Genomic DNA, 20,338 nt, shown 5'->3' with positions numbered 1-20,338 from the left:
CCAAGTAATTGGGGAGGGAGTCCCAAAGGGTCCGTGCGCACTGCTCAACCTAATAAGATGACATGGATGTAGAGGGGGATAGGAGCAAGTATAGTGCAGGTGTGTGGAGGATAAGAGTACAGTGTGGCCATGCACATGCATGCATGCGCTAAAGGGAGTAGGTTTGCAGTCTTTAGAGACTTACTGGTTGGCTGGGAAACCATCTGGATCCCACTGCGCTTCAGTTGCATCACCTTTTCTATAGGGATGCCAAGATCTGCACATGGGAGGGGCCCTATCCAGATGCCAATTAATGCCTCCCCTCCCCTTCAGCTGAAAATTAGTGAACTGTCTCAGTGAGAGTGAATGAGAAAGAAATGGCATTCATTGCAAGCCAGCTCTTTTTCTGAAGCTTTACAAAATTAGCAGAAACAGATGATAACACTACAAAGACTCTTAAGTGAATCAATATCTTGAATTAATTTGGGTTGATGTAAATAGAAAATGGACATGTCAAATTCAAAACTACCCTTCATGCTGCAATCCATTATTATTGTATACAATCTAAGTGCATTTCACATGCGATTATTTGAAAATACATCAGATTCCCTGTCACCTGTCGTTGAAAGGCTGCATATCATCACTATGAAATGAAGAGCATTTTTTTTTTTTTTTTTTTATATATAACACATTCCATTTCCGTGAGCGCTTGGTGCTTTGTTTATATGTGCTCTTTGATTGGCTGGCGACCATTTCAGGGTGTAGCCCGCCTCTCGCCCGACGATAGCTGGGATAGGCTCCAGCACGAACACACACACACACACACACACACACATTTATTTATTGCATCTCATCCAAAATCAACCTCACATGTGGGAAAATGTGTTCAGTTCTATTGAAACCAAGGTTGAACATTTTGGTCATAATTGCAAAAGCTATGTATTTGGTGAAAAAGGGTATGTTTGGCGCAAATGCAACATTGCTAAGTTATCACCAAAAGAACACCATAGCTACAGTGAAGCAGCTTGTCTTGATGATCTGTTACGATCCTTTGCACCATGATACAGCCAACGAGGCGGACATAAAACAAACAAGAACTGCACTGCATTGACGCCCGCCAAAAGCTTATTTTACCATGCCGATGAAAAATGGAAAAGAGCTTAAGGCATCATGGCGTTGGCAGCATCCTTTTATGGGGCCGTTTTTCTTTAGCTGGAACTGGGGCCTTAGTCAAGGTGAAGGGAATTATCAAAAGTTCCAAATACAAATCAGTGTTAGCACAAAACCTTCAGGCTTTTGCTAAGAGAAAAAAAAGAAAAAAAGTCTACTAGAACATCTGAACTTTATTTGGGGTTAATCAGAAGCACTTTAAATGGTGACAAGTGTGTGTGTTGACTCTCATCTAACATGAGTTTGAGTGTGGTTGGTTAATTCTGAAAACAGCCACATCCCAGTTCCAAGTAGTGCAACCACATTTCCCATGTGTTCATTTTTACTTCGCCTCGCCAAAAGATTACAAAGAAATTCAATTGAGTTGTACCGGTTACAGGTCACATTGTGGAAATGTTTTATCTGTCTCATTTTTTATATCACAAAAATCTGGCATTTGAACAGGGGTCTATAGACTTTAATATCCACTGTATATGTAAAGTGACACCCTACTAGTTTAAGTGAAGAATGTGTGTGAAAATGGTGACATAAAAGTGAAAGTGTCATTTATGTACACGGATTCTGTGCACTGACACGAAGTGATCATATCCTGAGGTGATGATAAAACGAAGGTGAATTGCATTGGTTCCGTTTAGCTGGAAAACAAAAACAAGTAAAGAAAACAAGTTAAAAACAAGTTTGCCCGCAAGTTCATTCCATTTAATTAAATTTGACATTATCATGTTTAACCTACTGAAATAGAATTTGACTGAAGATGTCCCTCTGTCTGTTTCAATTCTGTAGGAAAATCAGTTAATTAGGATTTGTAACACAAGTGAGTGACTAATACTTTCATATATTCATCATCTCTACCTTTTTCTGCCACAAACTCAAAGTGAGAGGCATTTTGTGATGTGTTCTTTTCTACTTTTAGATGCTTGACTGAAAAAAAAGACAGAGGCAAGAGTCATCAGGCCTGTCTAGTAGATTTAATTAACTCAACACCAAATTTCACTAAAATGAAATGAACAATGGTTGTGTTGACATTAGGACACAGCCTTGGAGAAAATCTAACACAAGGTGAGTCATCAGGTTAGCCTTAGTGTGAGGGCATCATTACAGAATAAAGAAGAGAAGCCTCATTCATTTTTAGGAACACCTGGAGCCTTGAAAAGAAAACAACTATTTTAATTAACCAAGCTTGAGTTAGATTTGGAACGACATACAAAAATGAAGATTAAAATTTTATTTAAATTAAGTCCAAATAAAAAGAACTATCCACCCGACCTATCCATCCTCTATAACACTTGTCTTCTATAGAGTCATGGTTGAGTTGGAGCCTTTCCCAGCTCATTTTGGGCGAGATTAAATGTTAATATTTATATTTAACATTTAGAGTTAGATTTATCCTTTTCATTTAACATTTAGGTGTAACATTTAACATTCCAATTTAACAATTTAATAGTAGTACACGGGCTCAGTCTAGTGCTACGAGACTAAAATCACTGAATAAAATGTTCACACTATGCATAATGTTACAGTATTTTAAACTTTTCTTTTTTTTATCCAGGTATCACATTTGTTAAATACAGTACAGTTGTATTTAACTTTTAAGTAAGTACATTTGCATTTTATCTTTTAGAACTGTTTGTTTTCAAAACTTTATTTAGGTACATTTTGCATTTCTTTTATGCCCAATACATTTTAAATAAATCTTTATTTAAGTACATTTTCCTTTGTGTAGGTGTGGTATTAATGTTGAAACATTGTATGAAACAGTGACGTGAAGAAGTACTTGCCTCCTTCTCAAATTCTTTTTTTGCATAGTTTCCCCATTTTAACAAGTAAACATAAAATGCAGTTTTTTTGGGATGATTTTATTCATAGAGAGGAAAAAACTATTCAAAGCTCCCTGGCCCTATGTGAAAAAGTAATTGACCCCCTTGTTAAACCATGGATTAACTGTGGCTAAGCAGAGTTCTTTTTCACTGACCACACCCAAGCCTGATCACCTCTCGACCTGCTGAATAATGAAATCACTTACGTAAATAGAACCTGTCTGACAAAATTAAGTCGATCAAAAGATTTCAAAAAGCTACAACAAAATGCTACAATCCAAAGAAATTCAAGAACAGATGAGAAATAAAGTCATTGACATCTATCAGTCTGGAAAGGGTTACAAAGCCATTACTAAAGCTTTAGGACTCCAGATGGAACAGTAGTGAAGATTCCCAGGAGTGGCCGGCCTACAAAAATTACCCCAAGAGCACAGCGACGACTGATCCAGGAGGTCACAAATAAACCCAGGACAACATCTAAAGAACAGCAGGCCTTCCTTGGCTCAGTTAAGGTCAGTGTTCCTGACTCAACAATAAGGAAGAGACTGGGCAAAAATGGCATCTATTGCAGAGTTCCGAGGCGAAATCCACTGCTGACCAAAAATGAACGTAAAGGCTCGTCTTACAAGCAAACTAACAAACAAAAAAATATTCCCAAAACATTTGGGAGAATATTCTGTGGATTGACAAAACACAAGATGAACCTTTTGTTGGAAGGTGTGTGTCTCATTACATCTGGTGTAAATGCAAACCAGATTTTCAGAAAAAGAACATCATACCAACAGTCAAACATGGTGGTGGGAGTGTGATGGTCTGGGGCTGCTTTGCTTTCTCAGACCTGGAAGACTTGCTCCGATTGATGGAACCATTCATTCTGCTCTTAACCAGAAAATCCTGATGGAGAATGTTCGGCCATCAGCTTGTGACCTCGAACTGAAGCGCACTTGGGTTTTGCCACAAGACAACAATCCAAAACACACCGGCAAGTCAACTTCTGAATGGCTTAAAACACGTTTTGGAGGGGTCTAGTCAAACTCAAAACTTAATTGAAATGCTGTGGCATGGCCTTAAAAATGTCATCCGTGCTCAAAAACCCTCCAGTCTTGCTGAATTAAAACAATTCTCTATGGAAGAGTGGGGCAAAATATTTCCACAGAGATCTGAAAGACTAATTGCCAGTAATAGAAAACCCTTAATTTCAGTGGTTGCTGCTCAGGGTGGCCCAACCAGTTATTAGATTTAGGGGGCAATTACTTTCCCGCACGGGGCCAGGTAGCTTTGAATATTTTGTTTCCTCAATAAATGAAATCACCATTTAAAAATGACATTTTATCTTTACTTGGGTTACCTATGTCTGCTATTCACATTTGTTTAATGATCTTAAACATTTTAAAAAATGCAACAACAAAAAAAAGAATTTGAGAAGGCGCAAATACTTTTCCATAGCACGGTATACTTTTTAGGAATACAACTTCTGCCTCATTTTTGATGAACTACCACTACGCAATTGTAGTATTTTATAGTATTTTTTTATTTTAATGTTGGTCATTATGGACAGCCAAGTATTTTTTGAAGTGGTACTTGGTACTACTAATTTAATAGATCTTCTAAGCTGACAAATTTTGTTGTAAATGTGTAAGAAAGTGACTCTCAAAAATTCCCTTCAGCCTATACCGTTATAGCTGTCCAATGTCACGGAAGAAACATTCGTCATTTCAGCAAAGCGAATGATGAACTCTTGAGGAAACATTCCCGTGGACATCCAAAATGTGTTCGTGTTTCTAGTTCGAAGAGATAAAATAGAAAAAAATGAAATAAAGTTATACTCGAAGTAAGTGTAATCTAGCCCGGGTTTACAAAACACCACTGACAAAAACAAACTGAGGAGGAAACCCTTACCCATCAATAATATTTTCCGGCGGGTGATTCTCATCGTTGGAAGCAGCCACAACAACTTTAGCACCCAGAGAACAAAGAGACGACTCAATCATAGCAAACCGATTACAAACAACACAAAATAGAATCCCAAATGTGGTCTTATGTTCGAGGAATTGCCGCAGCTTCGATAACCCACACAAACAACCTAGTGTTGCCACGCCAACCCACGCCGTCGCAAGATATATACGTCACGGTGCGCAATTTACGTCACGTAATCGACACTTGTGGCTCGTTAGCTCTTTAGCACGTAGCTGTCAATTTATTTAGCCACTGTTTTCTTATGGCGAATGGATGCAAGGATGTGCTGTTCACGCGGGGGACCGGGCAGGTGAGTGCTGTCGCACTATTGCATATCAATTTTATAAACTGCACATTTGAGGTCCCTACGCTTTTGTGTGACTCGATGAGTAACTTAGCTTGGTAAGCTAACAAACCCACACGCTGGAGTTTATTATTGTAGTTTAAAACTAAGATCTAACATAATAAATATTCATCCAAATGTTGTTTTTGGGTAAAATATGTACCTTATGTCGCTGGACAAGCGGGGCAGAATATTGGAAAGCTCGACTTCATTGCAAAATAGAGTGCTTTTAATTTACTGTCCTGCACTTTGTCCCTAAAAATCATTCTAATTATTCTTGTTAGGTTAATGATGAGTATTCCTTTAGTCGTAAACTTGGCATCCATTCTACAGGGTGTCTCTTAAGCAGTGTTCGGAAGATTACTTTGGAAATGTAGTTGTTTACAATTACAAGTTACCCTGTTGAAAATTGTAGTATCATTATTTCAATTACTTTCTCAAAGTAATATAACGAATTACATTTGATTCCATTTTTATTACTTTTCTTAATTTTGAATAAATGCGTCAGCAATACCCTTGGATTTTTCCTCTAAAAAAGTGGATTCAAACCATAGATCCAAATGGAATTAGCCACATTTTTCTTTACACATACAGTAATAAACTGACAACAAAACATGATGTGTAAATACATAATAAAATTGTGTTTGTTGTTACATTATACATGTACAGCATGTGGAAAACCACCATACGATGCCATTTTGACCTCGTGACAAACGTGCACAATTTAGACAATATCGCATCAAAGACCACCCAGATAAGTGAATGTTCCATAAATGAGTCAAAAATTATCAGATGAAACTGTTCAAAAGTCAATGTTCTTTTATGTGTTCAAAAGAGTAACTACAAATATAACACTTTCAAAATCTCAGGCAAACTAATGGATTGTACCACAAGGTGGCGTTTCAAGGTCATATTTGGCAAAAAAAAAAAAAAAAACATTTCTTTGAGACTATGACAGAATGGCACAAAACCAAAGTGAACCAATCACCAACAAACAAACAATCTTCAAAAACATGCATGGTAGGTTAATTGAAGTCTCTAAATTGCCCCTAGGTGTGAATGTGAGTGTCTATGTTTGTTTGTATATGTGTGCCCTGCGATTGGCTTGGCAACCAGTTCAGGGTGTACCCCGCCTCCTGCCCGATGATACCTGGGATAGGCTCCAGCACTCCCGCGACCCTTGTGAGGATAAGCTCAGAAAATGGATGGATGGATGGATTTGCAACGCATGTACTAAATTTTGAAATCATGGATAAACTAGGAAATAAATGTTGTACGTCATCAATGTTGGTGTATAATGGTCAGGAAAATAATGCGAATGTAGTGAAACATGGAATACAGTTGTTCGATAGCTATTAAAGTTGCACAATAAAGAGTGTAGCTCGTTGAGGGGGCAATGCCGCCATTAAGCCACCCAGCAGTGGATACACAAATACCTACATTATTCCTGTTAGTTTAACTATGAGTATTATTTTTGTGGTGAACATGGCATCTATTCTACAAGGTGTCCCTTAAAAACTTAAGGGACACACAGGCAAAAATGCATATTTCCATGAAATACCATTCTCAACATTTTATCAACTGGAATATTAACTAATAACATCTTCAATATGATTTCTAACATGTGTGATGCAATGCTTGGATCCTTGTAGACTTAATTTTTCACTTTTCCAGAGTGACGACTCTGATATTTGGGATGACACCGCCTTGATAAAAGCCTACGACAAGGCTGTCGCATCATTTAAGGTAACAAAAAGTAAAGTTTTTGTGCAATTAGTTTTTTGCTAGTTATACACAGATATGCTGTTGTTGTTGTGCCAGATTGCCCTTAAGGGGGAAGACGAGCCTCAAGCTACATTCAAAATCCCCCCAGGGAAGAAGCGCAAGAATAATAAAAAGAAGATCAGCAGGAAAAGAATCAATGCAGCGACAGATAAAGAGGTGAGGGTCTTTTATTAAACATGCTAATTTCTTGTGTGTGGTAATGAGAAAGTTAGAAATTGCATTGCTAAGGACATAATATGTATCATCATTCTTGTCACAGTGGCAGGTGGGAGATTCTTGCTGTGCTTACTGGTCAGAAGATGGTCAACTCTACTCTGCTACCATCTCCTCAGTGGACAAGAAGAGCGGCACATGCATAGTTGTCTACACAGAGTATGGCAATGAGGAAGAGCAGAACCTCGAAGATCTGCTGTCGGAGATTTCTGAGGGTGATGACGAAACCATGACTACGGTAAAATATCTGTTTTTAATCATACAAGCAGATCTGTCTTGGAACACGTAGACCAAACCAAAACAGTCAAACCAAACATTTTGATGGTTTTCAAAAACTGTTCCATCCCTAGTATACACTATCCATGGCAAGTTTCTCAAAACAGGATCTGTTCTTGACAAACCGCGCAGCGGAAGGGCTGGTCCTACCACCAATGATGAAAACGCTGAACTGCTCGAGCAGTTGTTTGCCCAGACTAGCTAGGGAAAGTCAATCTGGGGCGACTGTGGCTCAGTTGGTAGAATCGGTTGTCCAGTGACCTAAAAGGTCGGCGGTTCGAATCCTGGCTCTGACTGTCAGCTGTCGAACTGACCTTGGCCAAGACACTAAACCCTAAATTTCTCCCAGTTGGGATGGCAGCAGCCGCCCATTGGTATATGAATGTGTGCATGAATGGGTGAATGTAAGCCTCTGTCAAATCATTTTGGCATTGTGATGTACTGTAGATAAACCACTAAACAAGTGCACTATATTTGCTATTTATTTGGAGGACTGCACTGGAATTCAACATCAACAAAAGCTTGATTCGTAGAACGCTTCAGACAGTACCGAGCTTTACCCATCCCGACTTCAGGATCTTCCACTTAAAGCATTTGAACAATCTGGATAAAATTCTTCTGGCTTTGCACAAACGCCTAATCTAAGAGTTAAGTTTTTTCATCAGTGGTGGTAGTAGCAGGATTGGCTGGCAACCAGTTCAGGGTATAATCCCGCCTCTCGCCCAAAGTCAGCTAGAATAGGCTCCAGCTCACCCGCAACCCTAGTGAGGATATGTGGAATAGAAAATGGATGGTAGTAGCAGGCCTTCCGTTGCATGGTTTGTCAAGAACAGATCCTGTTTTATAAATCTGACTATGCGTCGGAGCACTGTGGCAGCCATATAGCTTCTCAAACTGGCGGTGAACTGCAGTCGGGGACAGAAAATCCTCTTGCCAGGTGGAAGTTTTGCAAGTGCTCCAATGTCAATAGGCGAGCCATGGGCAAGGGAATGTTATCCTTACAAAAACTGCAAAGCTTAAGCTGTCAAATGCTTATGATCTCACGTCTGTCCAAATGATACCTGAAATGAAATAGAAAAAAGGAAGTATATAGTGATTTTGGGAACACCCTGGACATTACAAAAAAAAAATTCTATATTTTATTATGTCTTGGGACATGCAGTATCACTTTTTCTTTTAAACTCACATCAGACTCCAGTTTTACAGATGCCACATTTGTATGTGTTTTGGTAATGATTTAATTAGTCTATCATGATACACAGTGGTGTCAGATGCCATAGTATAGGTAATTATGGCCCCTTAACAGCACGTTTTTCACAAGGAGAAAACAATAGTCTGTTTGATGTGTAAGGGCTGTTTGTTCAAGTAGACAGCACACCGGGCAATTAACTGGGTCACGGTCTCTATTCGAGCTGAGACCAGGATCTTTTTCTGGCGAAATGCTCAATATAACAACAGTCAGTGCTGCCCCCATTCAGCATACAGCTTTGAAAATGGCAATGTCCTTCGAGTTGGTGCTAAAGATAAGTATTCAATACACGAGTAAAAATCAATTCTCCACCACAATTCCCTGTAACTTGGTTTGCTCTCATGTCTGTGTTCTTGCTTATTTCGGACTACCCACGTTAATTTGGGATCTTTCCCTAAACTGATCACCAAGTAATAATTACAAAGGGTACACACAAACTGATCTTTAACAGGGAGGGAAAATCACTCTTTACGTACTACAGGATAATCGCACAGGATAACTTTTCAAAGACAAGAGAATTGGGCCTTTGCCGACTTTGATTGCACCGGAGGGAAAACACTGAAATCAGGCTGGATTGTCGGTTTGTGTGTACCGTGCTTTAAAGAAACTGGGACACTATAGCTGTGTTTTCTCCACAATATAGACACAGGAGGCAGAATCTTCCACAGAAGAAAGTGACAGGTCAGCAGAACCAAGCCAGCACAAACAGCAGCCACACGGCAAAAGCCAAAAGGCCAAATTCCACAAGGTCCCTCCCCCTATGTGGGCTCCAGGATTCCCTCCTCCATGCCCACCTCCCATGCCACCATTCAGACAGGTAAGATCAAATTGTAGTTGCTTTAAGACCTGTATAATTATCCTTAAGATTTATATTTTGCAGAGAGTAGTAATTACATTTATAAAACTGTGCAAGTTTTTACACTGACAAAAATGAATTAATATAATTTATTTTTGTTGTAGGTAGCAGTGGTGTAGATTGAGAAATGGGGACAAAACTCTTACTATATTAAGTCCCTCATGCAGGGTGCCCATGGGGTTTTCAAAAATATTAAAAGGTAGTAAATGAAAATTACAGAAATTAAGGTCTCAAATAGAATGTTACGAGGGGTAAAATTTGCAGCTACCCCAAACCTTACAATTTCGCCAGGAAGCTTCAGGTATATTTGTATAACTTCCGACAGCCATCAAATAAATCCTCCCGACATACTGCATATACCTTATGTTCCCTTGCTATAGCGAGTGTGCACACGACGCATTTCTGCTACCGTAAATTATTAAGTTTATAAATGTGAATGCTCACTCAATACTTCAACTGCGCTCACTGGGACGGAAACACCGAACTTGAGGACACGCATTAAATACATTACGGTGTTCACAGAAGCAAGTGTTCAGTACTCCATCATTAAGTCACTGAATTGTACTCCTCAGTGTACAGATCCATATGTGGTGCAGACATATTGGTAAACTCATAAACTGTATGGTGGTGCCTGGAGATATGAATTAATTTGTTCCTTGGCCATGCTTGTAAGTCAAAACACTTATTCCCAAAAACATTTTGTAATGTTGTTTTTTTTTTTAATAAAAAAAATAGCTCTATAATATTATAGTTTAGCCCTGCGATTGACTGGCAACCGGTTCAGGGTGTGTCCTATTCCAATTAGGAGCATGCATGGACAGAGTGCTTACCAGCGCTATTCCGAATGATGGTTTACATGGTCAAAATTGACTTCTGATCGCGTTGACAAAAGGAATATTCCACCCCTCTGAAACCATGTGAGGTTTTTGTGCAAATGGAACGTTTTCATTCAGTCTGGGGCTTCTAAAACCGATTATAATCTGAATAGAAGGCGCCATGTAAACCCCACCTATTTTTGTCAGACAATTTTGCTGACGTATAGGTTGGAGGAGTGTGACTTGCGCATCCATACTGCACTCGCATCAGATACATATCCATATATCCATATCCATATGAAAGAGGCCTGAGTCGGATATGAAAAAATCGGAATTGTACTTTTCACATTGACATGAAAAGATCAGGTACATGTCATATTGGGGGCGGCACAGTGGAGGACTGGTAACAGATTTTCCTCCTGTTTTCACTCCCAGGGTGGAAAAAGGCAGTCTGATGGTCATGGGCATGTACCTCCACACTGGCATCCCATGATGCAATTTGGCCCACCAGTAAGTTTAATGGCAATTATAAACATACTGGTGATTTTTTAGTTAACTGTGGACTGCATAGATTTACCATCATCTTATTCTATTGTTCTTGGGTTATGTGCTTTCAGATGATCCCTCCACCTCCACCCATGAGTCCTGACATGGGAGATGACGAGGCCATGGGGAGCATGCTCATTTCCTGGTACATGAGTGGTTACCACACGGGTTACTACTTGGTATGGATTATTTCTTAAAAAACTGCATATATACAATATTGTTACATCCAAAATGTATTTTATGGTGGCATTTTATTTGATCAAATTGCACTTTTCTAGGGTTTGAAACAAGGTCGCAACGACGGTGCCAAATGGACCAAACCAAACCAGAAATGAAAGAAAAATGTTTTTTTTGTTTTCTTTTGGTTTTAACCAGAAGTGGCCATTGTACTTGTATTTGTGAGCATTCACTGTGGGAGGACAGGTTTGTATTCTCTGTAAATAAGTTTAATAAAGGATATGAACTAAACATTCTGTGATTGCATGAATATTTTATATTGATTATAGCTGCGTTGACACAATATCTTGTACACTTCTATGACAATGGTTCTGAAAACTATGTATACCAAGTACCTACTCAAAAAATACTTTGCTTTCCAAGTACTAGTATAATGACCAAAATTCAAATACAGCAGTATGGTTTTTTTCCCTAAAAATTATATTTAATATTATTGTTAGGTACTGCAATATAATGCACAGTTGGAACATTAAGACTGCTTAAATAAAGGAAAATTGCTACTTAATTAAAATGTATTGCACAAAAAAGTTCAACAACAAATGTACCTAAAATATATTTTTTGAAAACAAAATTGATAAATTGTAAATGTACATGAAAGTCAAATTATTATTAATTAATAAATATACTGGACTAAAAGTTGAAGCTATTGTAATGTTAAGTGCATTTTTATCATTGAATTCAGTGATTCTTTTACATACCACAAAAGCACAGGTGTCAAACTCCAGGCTTTGGGTCCAGATCCGACCCACCACATCATTTTATTTGGCCCGCAAAAGCAAATCGTGCTTCGACTTCATATTTCTTGCTAAAATACCAAAAACTGCAAATTGTCTTCACTTTTAATAATGTTGAGTTATTGCAAGTGTTTTTTCTTTTGTTACAAATGCCTCTTTTAAAATAAATTGAATAACAGTTGAGCATTTTTTACTAGCTTCTGATTTCAAAACTAGTCATCCATCAATTTGTTGTGTATATGTAATATTATGAGGCCATTATGCATTTACTGTATATGGCTTCAGTCATAACGCCACCCCGGGGGAAACTATAACTCCGATGTGGCCAGTGACAAAAATGAGTTTGACACCCCTGCACTAAAGGGAACCTCGTACTTTATCACTGTTCTATGCAATAAACAATAATATAATAACATCTAATGCAAGAGCTCCATCAGAGATTCTGCATTTCAAATGATAACAATTACATCTCTGGCAGTGTAAATCAAAAGTGACCATGTAGTTCCATAATCTGCCTTCATAAAGATGACAGTTCTCTCTGGTTCGAGTATTCTGGTGTACCTAATGAAGTGTCTGGTGACTCATTTAAGGGGGGTCGGGGGGGGGTTAATAGACTGATGTGAGCTTTTAATGTCATGTGTAGTCCAGCAGAAGTCAGACTCGTGTAAAAGAGTCAAGCATTAGTGAGGAAATAGCATACAGAAGATCCACAGAAACAAATCTCCACATAATAATTTAGCGTCCATCTCTGAGCATTGTCCTTGTTGTTCCCCCAAATTCATGCTTTAAAGTTGAGCTGCCTCTGATTCAGAAACAGCACTGCATCTGCCACTTTTACACCCTGGATCAGGAGACATACAGGAACATATGGCAGACGTGATTACAGTGTGGAGACCCACATCAATGAATGTAATGCTGCAAACCCTCAGGACATTGGCATGGAAGTGATTTACTAGAGAGAAATTGAAAATATATGGAGAAAGTAAGTGTAAGATGTCACCATATATATGGTACACGTTGCCATGCACATACATACATCCTTGTGAGTGGATTGAAAGATGGGCTTTTTGGCACGTTAAAGGTGTTTGCTAATGACCTATTTGATTTCCATTTGTTTTCATTACACCCCACACCCCGCATTATTTTTTGCCATTTTACTTGATTTGACATCCTAAAAAATATTCATACTGTAAGAAAAGCAGTGAAAGCAATGTAGCTATGCCCTTTTATATTTAGAATATAGACAACCACATGATTGTAGACTCAAAAGCCACAGTCATTCCTCTAGGTCCTCAATTCTTTGGTTCACTGAAAAGGAAGCAAAATAAAAATAAAAAGTATATGACTCATGCTGGTGACATGAGGCCTGGCCTGCTTACTCCCACTTTTTTGGATCTAAGCACCTGGGCGGTCTATCATACAGCACATTGAGTACGTACAAGTGTGAGGAAGGGGTCAAATTGTCTTTTGTAGAAAACTGTCCCTGCATGGTTGTCTCTCTTTTTTCTTTTTCTTCTTAACCATGTGATCATTCTCGAGATGCTCCACAGTCATTTTTTTTCCTCTCCATGTTCAGCAGTTCCTTTGTTGATGCCGTTTTGTAACCTTCTGCCACTGAGTCAGTGTTAACTAGCAGTCATGTTTGTTTTTGCTACGAGTGGGCAGAAATACGTGAGGAGATCAAAATGGAGCAGTTAACAGCAAAAAATAGTTCCATGGGATTTACAAAAAAACGAAGATGCAGATAAAAGCAAACCTATCTTTTCCTTCCAGATGGCTTTGAAATGTGCCATGACAAAGCGTACACATAAGCACATTGCTTGTGTGAAGCTGAGCTGCCCAAAGGGCTCACATGGAGCCGCCGAGGAGTTGAAAGGCAGGCAGACCTGGTTGGAGAAAGCGTCCCTCAAACCTCAAGCCCCTGATATCTGCCTACCCCCCTACTGACCACAGCGGCAGGAGGCCTGTAAACATAAACTGCAATTCACACAGATAGAGTCTGGGACTGACACACACACTCACAACTCCCAGTTAGATCACATCGCTGCATGAGATGCACAGCCTTTAGCTATTTACACAAGCACCCATCAACAAACATCCTGCTCATAAATAAGATGCACTCAAGGGGTGGGGGTTGGGGTTGGTCGGGGGCTCCTTTCAACAGCAAACATTGTAACTAGTCATCTCTACATTGGATTTAAGCTTATGGTCCATAGCCAATTGAGAAGAGTATTTGATGATTGCTGTCTTTTCCTTGGGGAAAAAAACTAACTATTCACATGGTCAATGGAAGTCAAGGATACTATGTACAGTGGATATAAAAATTGTGTTCTGATCAAAAATCTGACGAGTCCGGTCACATCCTGTTCATTTTGTCGGGAGTGTCAGGCGCCCCGAACAACAATTGTCAAAAACAACAATCAAGAGATGCCTTCATGAATGTAAATAGGGGGTTTACAAAAAGAATAAAAAGTATGTCCGATGTTTTGGAGTGCATTCTTTGGACAGAACAAACCAAGGTCAAGGAAATGAAAGGTCATGGTCCAAAGCATATCACATCATGTGTGAAAACATGATGCAGGCAGTGTTCTGCGCACAGGCATATATGGCTCATTCTCAGTGGTGTTTATTGGTGACATGACTGCCAACAGCAGTAACAAGGTCATTTGTGAGGTGTATTGGGCTAGTTAAAGGGCTCCCATCAGTCTAAAGCCACAAAACTGATAATGGCGCTTCACAATGCAGATGGACAATAATCCTAAATATTAGACATTTGCTGCAAGAAAAGGCTTGCAAAGCATCTCCAGAAAAACTGGTTTTATGGAATGGGAATTTACCAGAATAAGCTTTTACATGTCATCAGTTAATAATGCATTTGTCTTGGTGAAGCAACATTTGGCTGATGACCCAATGTTATTTTTGTTCTCCCTGGTCCAAGTAATTGTAAACTGTATGTTTGTGGTCACAATACAGCTCATGTTTAGTGAGACAGCATCCACCATGTTAGAAGACATACTACTTGATTTTGTGTGATTATTCATTCATCCTCTTCCATTCTTGCAAGATTCAAAGGCAGTCTTGGTTTTTACAGTAATAGAAAAATAATTCCACCACAATTTACAAATGAGTCAAGTCAAAATATATATATTATATATAAACAAGGCATGGTGGACGACTGGTTAGACCGTCTGCCCCACAGTTCTGAGGACCGGGGTTCAATCCCCGACCCCACCTGTGTGGAGTTTGCATGTTCTCCCCATGCCTGTGTGGATTTTCTCTGGGCACTCCGGTTTCCTCCCACATCCCAAAAACAAGCAGGGTAGGTTAATTGAAGACTCTAAATTTCCCATAGGTGTGAATGTGAGTGCGAATGGTTGTTTGTTTATGTGTGCCCTGTGATTGGCTGGCAACTAGTTCCGGGTGTACCCCGCCTCCTGCCCGAAGATAGCTGGGATACGCTCCAGCACTCCCGTGACCCTAGTGAGGATAACCGGTTCAGAAAATGGATGGGTGGATGGATGGGTGGATGTTGCTTTTGGTTTGGAAAAGTACACTTTCCACTAATGTACCGTATACTGTATAGGGCCAATAATTTGACTACTATACTCCAAGGTAACTTTTACAGGTCTGTTATCAAGGTATAAAAGTCAAGTATCAAGGGAGCAAATGTAGTGTCTCTGAGGGTCTTTGTTTCACTAAAAGTACATTGTGGTGTGTTTTTTTTTTTAATGAAAAAACTTTCCTTCAGGATGCAATCATTGCTTTTGAGACAGGAAGGCTGCAAAAAGGATGAATGTCGCTTTTCGAGCACTGGCATGCCCCAGAAATGACCTTAAGGTCAATCTTTGTGAATCTTTGCTTAGATAGACCTATTCTATTGTGAGACTTCAGTGACCACGCATACATTCATCCCGTGGGGTTTCATCTACCCAGCAGGTTTCCGTTACCATGTGGATGTAGCTTTTGGTTCACTGTGACTGATCCTCTGTGACACTCTGACCTCTGAATTCCACTCACAGCAGGTCCAGTAAATCGCTGGTGCTGCCAAGGATTGCCAGTCACATTCCATCGCCATAAATTAACTGTTTAAGTCTGTACTCTTTACCATGGTGACAAAGGCTGCTTGGCTGGCTGTTAGTGGAATGACATTTAAAAGAGAGATACTTTTAAATTAATCAAGGAAAAATACAAAACATAACATCTTGATAATGTCACACACATGAAGAGTGGATGGTCATTTGGAATAGCAAATCGAACCATTTTAACCCAAGATACTGTAATCTATCAAATGAGTAATCTAATTATTACATTTTCTTTTCTCATTTTGTTTACTGTATCAAAAAAACAAAAACATTTGAGGATTTCCTGCAGACTTTAAAGGCAGGGTATACCAGGGAACTCTTATTGTTAAGTGGCCAAACATTTGCACAAATAACATCCATCCATCCATTTTCTGAGCCGCTTATCCTCACTAGGGTCGTGGGAGTGCTGGAGCCTATCCCAGCTATCATCGGGCAGGAGGCGGGGTCCAACCTGAACTGGTTGCCAGCCAATCGCAGGGCACATACAAACAAACAACCATCCGCATTCACATTCACACCTACGGGCAATTTAGAGTATTCAATTAACCTACCACGCATGTTTTTGGGATGTGGGAGGAAACCGGAGTGCCCGGGGAAAACCCACACAGGCACGGGGAGAACATGAAAACTCCACACAGGCGGGGCCGGGGATTGAACCCCGGTCCTCAGAACTGTGAGGCAGACGCTCTAACCAGTCGGTCGCACAAATAACAGTACATTGATAAGTCTCTTCAAATGTATTTCCTTCATTTTAGTCCTTTTCTTTTGATTGGATTATGTGGCTCTGGCATGTCCGACACGTTGCTCTGCTAAATGATTTTTTTAAAAAAGAAAGAAATACATGGTTCTATTGTACACAACAAGTTATTTGATCAATGAATCATTTTGACCTGAAATTGCTATATATATATATATATATATATATATATATATATAAACTGTGTTCAGTGACATTACTACTCCAAGCATTTTTATTATTTCGTCAATGTAGGCTGAAACAGTAGATTGTTTAATAAATATTTACACTTATGTTTGATAATTTCATTTTATGTGTGTAGCAGGATGTTGTCAAGCATGCCCACTCTGTCATAGTGAAATATCAATTGATATTAAGACCTTACATAAATTGGAAATATATTTGTTAAACAGCACAGTCAGCTTGAATTCTGTGCTCATAAAATGCTAACATTAGTCAAAAATGTCCACCCTGTTAGCAATCTCACATATTTTGCTGTTTGCATGTTTACATGTATGTCTGCTTGCTGTTAATTTATATATTTTTTAAAAAGTGTGCGAGCTTGACTAAACAATATGCATTTCTAATAGCATAACATCTACCTAATACAATGAATATGAAGTTGAATGAAAAATACTGTCCATTTTTGGGGGGTGACACGGGGAAGTCTCAAAGGCACTGACTCAAAATCAGCATTATTTTAAGGTGTTTTTAAATAAAATAAAAATAAAACATTTAATTGGCTTGTGAAGATGTATCTATGGGCTGATTTTTTCGTTAATTTTGTTTTTCAATAATACACGTGCATCGATTTTGTGGGTGAAATGGATTTCTTCGTTGTTTCTTCAAATGCAAACTTTCTTATTGGAGAAGTGTGTGGGGGGGCAGGTCAGTCACGTTACCGGTAGATGTGTGTCTGTGTGAACAGGGGCAGGGCAAACTTTTGGTTCAGGCGTTGGGACGTTTGGTCACGGCACTACAGAAGATACACGAGAGTGAAAGTTCTCTCTAAAAGTGGTAACTTTACAACTCATTCAATTTCCACTTTTGGAAGCGACGCTTTATCGGTTCGACGTGTTCGCTCACCGGTGGGGGCCGCCTGGTGTGCGCCACCTGGATCCGCGTTCGGCTTGCCGTTTTCGGATTGGACTCTGCGGACTCCCGGCGGTTTAGCTAGGGGGGGGGCTCGTCCCCGCGGGAGCTAGCGTGTGCGAGGCTGCCGGCAAGTATGTTTTGTCGGAATCAAACAACGAGAGCCACGGTTGCCCGCGGCTCGGCTCTTGAAATGGAGATACGTCGTGGGAGGTTCAGAAAGAGTCTGTACTTCAACACTTCACAGGTAACACTGCATCACAGGCAACACTCCATTCACAGTCCGTGGGGGGCAAACATTCTATTTATGTCTCTCTCGCGCTCATTGAACCTCTACGGTACTCTTCCACCGTACACTTTCATTCAGAATGCTTCATTTAAAGCTTCATTTGTGTGTTAAACGACACTGCCAAAGTTATGTCCCTTTCATATTTTTTTGTCCTTTCATCATGGTTCTCAAAGTTTTAAACCACCGAAAAAAATTCTCAACTCGCCAAGTGCCACCATAATAACCAACATTAAAATAAAGTTACATAGCAGGCTTAAGTGTTTATCAAAAACGAGGCCATGGTTTCACTCCTAAAATGTATATTTCATATTAAGACAACATTATGCAGTCTCCACCAAAGGTATTGGAACGGCAAGGTCAATTCCCTTGTATTTGTTGTATAATGAAGACATTTGGGTTTCAGATCAAAAGATAAAATTCCAGCTTATATTTCATGGTATTTACATCTAGATGTGTTAGATAACTCAGGACAGAGCACCTTTTGTTTGAAGCCACCCACTTTTCAAGTGAGCATAAGTATTGGAGCATGTTACTGATGGGTGTTTGTAGTTGCTCAGGTGTTGCCTTTTAGTGCATTGGTGCTTGTTTTTGGCTTTGGGTTTCACCTGTGCAAACTGCATTTGCTGTTAAGCAAACATGAAGACCACAGAGCTGTCTATGGGAGAAAAGAAAACCATTTTTTTAAGCTGAGAGAAGAGGGAAAACCGATCAGAGCTATTGGGCATAGCCAATACAACAATTTGGAATGTTCTGAAAAAGAAAAACTCCTGTTGTACAGAGCAACAGACAACGAGCAGGTCGGCCATGGGTATCAACAGCAGATGATTACAGAAACATTGTGAGAGATGTGAAGAAACACCCAAAGACTTAAGACAATGACATCACTGCCAACCTCCACAGGGCAGGGTTGAAGGTATCACAATCCACTGTTCGAAGAAGACTTCGAGAGAATAAATATACAGGCCATACCACAAAATGCAAAGCACTCATCAGCAAAAAGAATCAGAAGGCCAGATTGGATTTTGCAAAGAAGTACAGAGATGAGCCAAAAAGGTTTTGCAACAAAGTTTTATGGACTGATGAGACTAAGATTAACCTCTACCAAAGTGATGGATAGGCCAAAGTATGGAGAAAGAACAGATCTGCTTATGTTCCAAAACACACAAGCTCATCTGTGAAGTATGATGGAGGTAATGTCATGGCTTGGGCTTGCATGGCTGCTTCTGGAACAGGCTCACTAGTCTTTATTGATGATGTAACTCATGATGGTAGCAGCAGAATGAATTCTGAAGTCTACAAAACCATTTTGTCTGGCAATTTACAGAAAAATGCATCGAAACTAATCGGACGAAGATTCGTCATGCAACAAGACAATGACCCAAATCACACTGCCAACACAACAAAGGACTTCATCAGGGAGAAAAAGTGGAAGGTCTTAGACTGGCCAAGTCATTCACTGGACTTTAATGCAATAGAGCATGCACTTTACCTCCTGAAAAGGAGACTGAGGGGAGAAATCCCCACAAACAAACAAGAACTGAAAGAGGCTGCAATAAAGGCCTGTAAAAACATTTCAAATGAAGAGTGCAACAGTCTGGTGAAGTCAATGGGTCGCAAGCTTGATGCAGTTATTGCAAGTAAGGGTTATGCCACCAAATATTAAATGTGTGTTCCAATACTTTTGCTCACTTGAAAAGTGGGTGGAAAATGAATATACTATGCTATGAAGTGGTGGTATTGAGTCATATTTTATGTTGTCACTGTCGGGTGGAATCTCCCCACCACCAAAATGACAAAAAAAAAAAAAAAAAAAAACACAACTGGAGACACTGCATAGACTGTGTGTACAAAGGAATGTACCATACTAAAAAGTTGCAGTTTTAACTCATATTTTATAAATCGGAACTGTTGGGCGGAATCCCCTCACCTCCAAAATGATAATTTCTCAGGAAATAATTTTGAAAAAAATGACACCTTGCTTGAGTTTCCAAACACAGCATTGTTCAAGTTGGTACCTTATATTGCTGTCAAACATGGTTACACACTCATATGAACAACAGCTATCTCAAACAAAGAACAGCGAGCACCCCAAAATTATGTTTAATTGCTAATTTAATATGCTGAAAAATCGCACATTTTTTAGGGTGTCATCGATTAAACTGA

The 20,338-nt window shown here is 39.4% G+C and overlaps 3 protein-coding genes across 5 annotated transcripts in view; 2 read left to right on the top strand and 1 right to left on the bottom strand.

The window, feature by feature from the left end:
* Positions 1–1,302: 1,302 nt before the first annotated feature.
* hspb11 (heat shock protein, alpha-crystallin-related, b11) lies at positions 1,303–5,093 on the bottom strand. Of its 2 annotated transcripts, XM_061767280.1 has the most exons (5): positions 4,866–5,092; positions 4,641–4,747; positions 2,002–2,070; positions 1,883–1,926; positions 1,303–1,784 (listed from the first exon to the last, which is right to left on the bottom strand). In XM_061767280.1, exons 1-5 carry the CDS (start codon positions 4,955–4,957, stop codon positions 1,692–1,694), a joined length of 405 nt encoding a protein of 134 aa, XP_061623264.1. In that variant the 5' UTR covers positions 4,958–5,092; the 3' UTR covers positions 1,303–1,691. The 2 variants fall into 2 exon arrangements, with proteins under 2 accessions (XP_061623264.1, XP_061623265.1); XM_061767281.1 differs by lacking the exon at positions 2,002–2,070 and having other exon boundaries at positions 4,866–5,093.
* On the top strand, positions 5,074–11,478 carry smn1 (survival of motor neuron 1, telomeric). Its single transcript, XM_061767279.1, has 8 exons — positions 5,074–5,232; positions 6,940–7,011; positions 7,087–7,206; positions 7,310–7,501; positions 9,432–9,605; positions 10,895–10,969; positions 11,077–11,184; positions 11,284–11,478. Exons 1-8 carry the CDS (start codon positions 5,185–5,187, stop codon positions 11,338–11,340), a joined length of 846 nt encoding a protein of 281 aa, XP_061623263.1. The 5' UTR covers positions 5,074–5,184; the 3' UTR covers positions 11,341–11,478.
* A 6,219-nt stretch (positions 11,479–17,697) lies between these two features.
* The window catches only part of rtkna (rhotekin a), an 82,558-nt gene continuing 79,917 nt past the window's right edge, over positions 17,698–20,338 (top strand). The window contains exon 1 of one of the 2 annotated variants that reach the window (XM_061767278.1): positions 17,698–18,133. In XM_061767278.1, coding sequence (XP_061623262.1) covers positions 18,023–18,133 — 111 coding nt within the window. In that variant the 5' untranslated portion in view covers positions 17,698–18,022. The remainder of the gene's footprint in view (positions 18,134–20,338) is intronic. The other variant, XM_061767274.1, reaches the window with a different exon arrangement.

The sequence above is a fragment of the Phyllopteryx taeniolatus genome, chromosome 3 (genome assembly GCF_024500385.1).
Source record: "Phyllopteryx taeniolatus isolate TA_2022b chromosome 3, UOR_Ptae_1.2, whole genome shotgun sequence".
NCBI classification, from domain to species: Eukaryota; Metazoa; Chordata; class Actinopteri; order Syngnathiformes; family Syngnathidae; genus Phyllopteryx; species Phyllopteryx taeniolatus.
Note: the sequence above shows the minus strand (reverse complement) of the source record. Positions and strands in the feature narration are given on the sequence as shown.

Coding starts and splice junctions, on each gene's coding strand:
- hspb11 (XM_061767280.1), bottom strand. CDS start 4,957: ATGATTGAGTCGTCTCTTTGTTCTCTGGGTGCTAAAGTTGTTGTGGCT. Junction 4,748..4,865: donor CCGGAAAATATTATTGATGG/GTAAGGGTTTCC, acceptor TCTTCGAACTAG/AAACACGAACACATTTTGGA. Junction 1,927..2,001: donor TGAGTTTGTGGCAGAAAAAG/GTAGAGATGATG, acceptor ATTTTCCTACAG/AATTGAAACAGACAGAGGGA.
- smn1 (XM_061767279.1), top strand. CDS start 5,185: ATGGCGAATGGATGCAAGGATGTGCTGTTCACGCGGGGGACCGGGCAG. Junction 9,606..10,894: donor CCATGCCACCATTCAGACAG/GTAAGATCAAAT, acceptor TTTCACTCCCAG/GGTGGAAAAAGGCAGTCTGA. Junction 11,185..11,283: donor ACCACACGGGTTACTACTTG/GTATGGATTATT, acceptor GCACTTTTCTAG/GGTTTGAAACAAGGTCGCAA.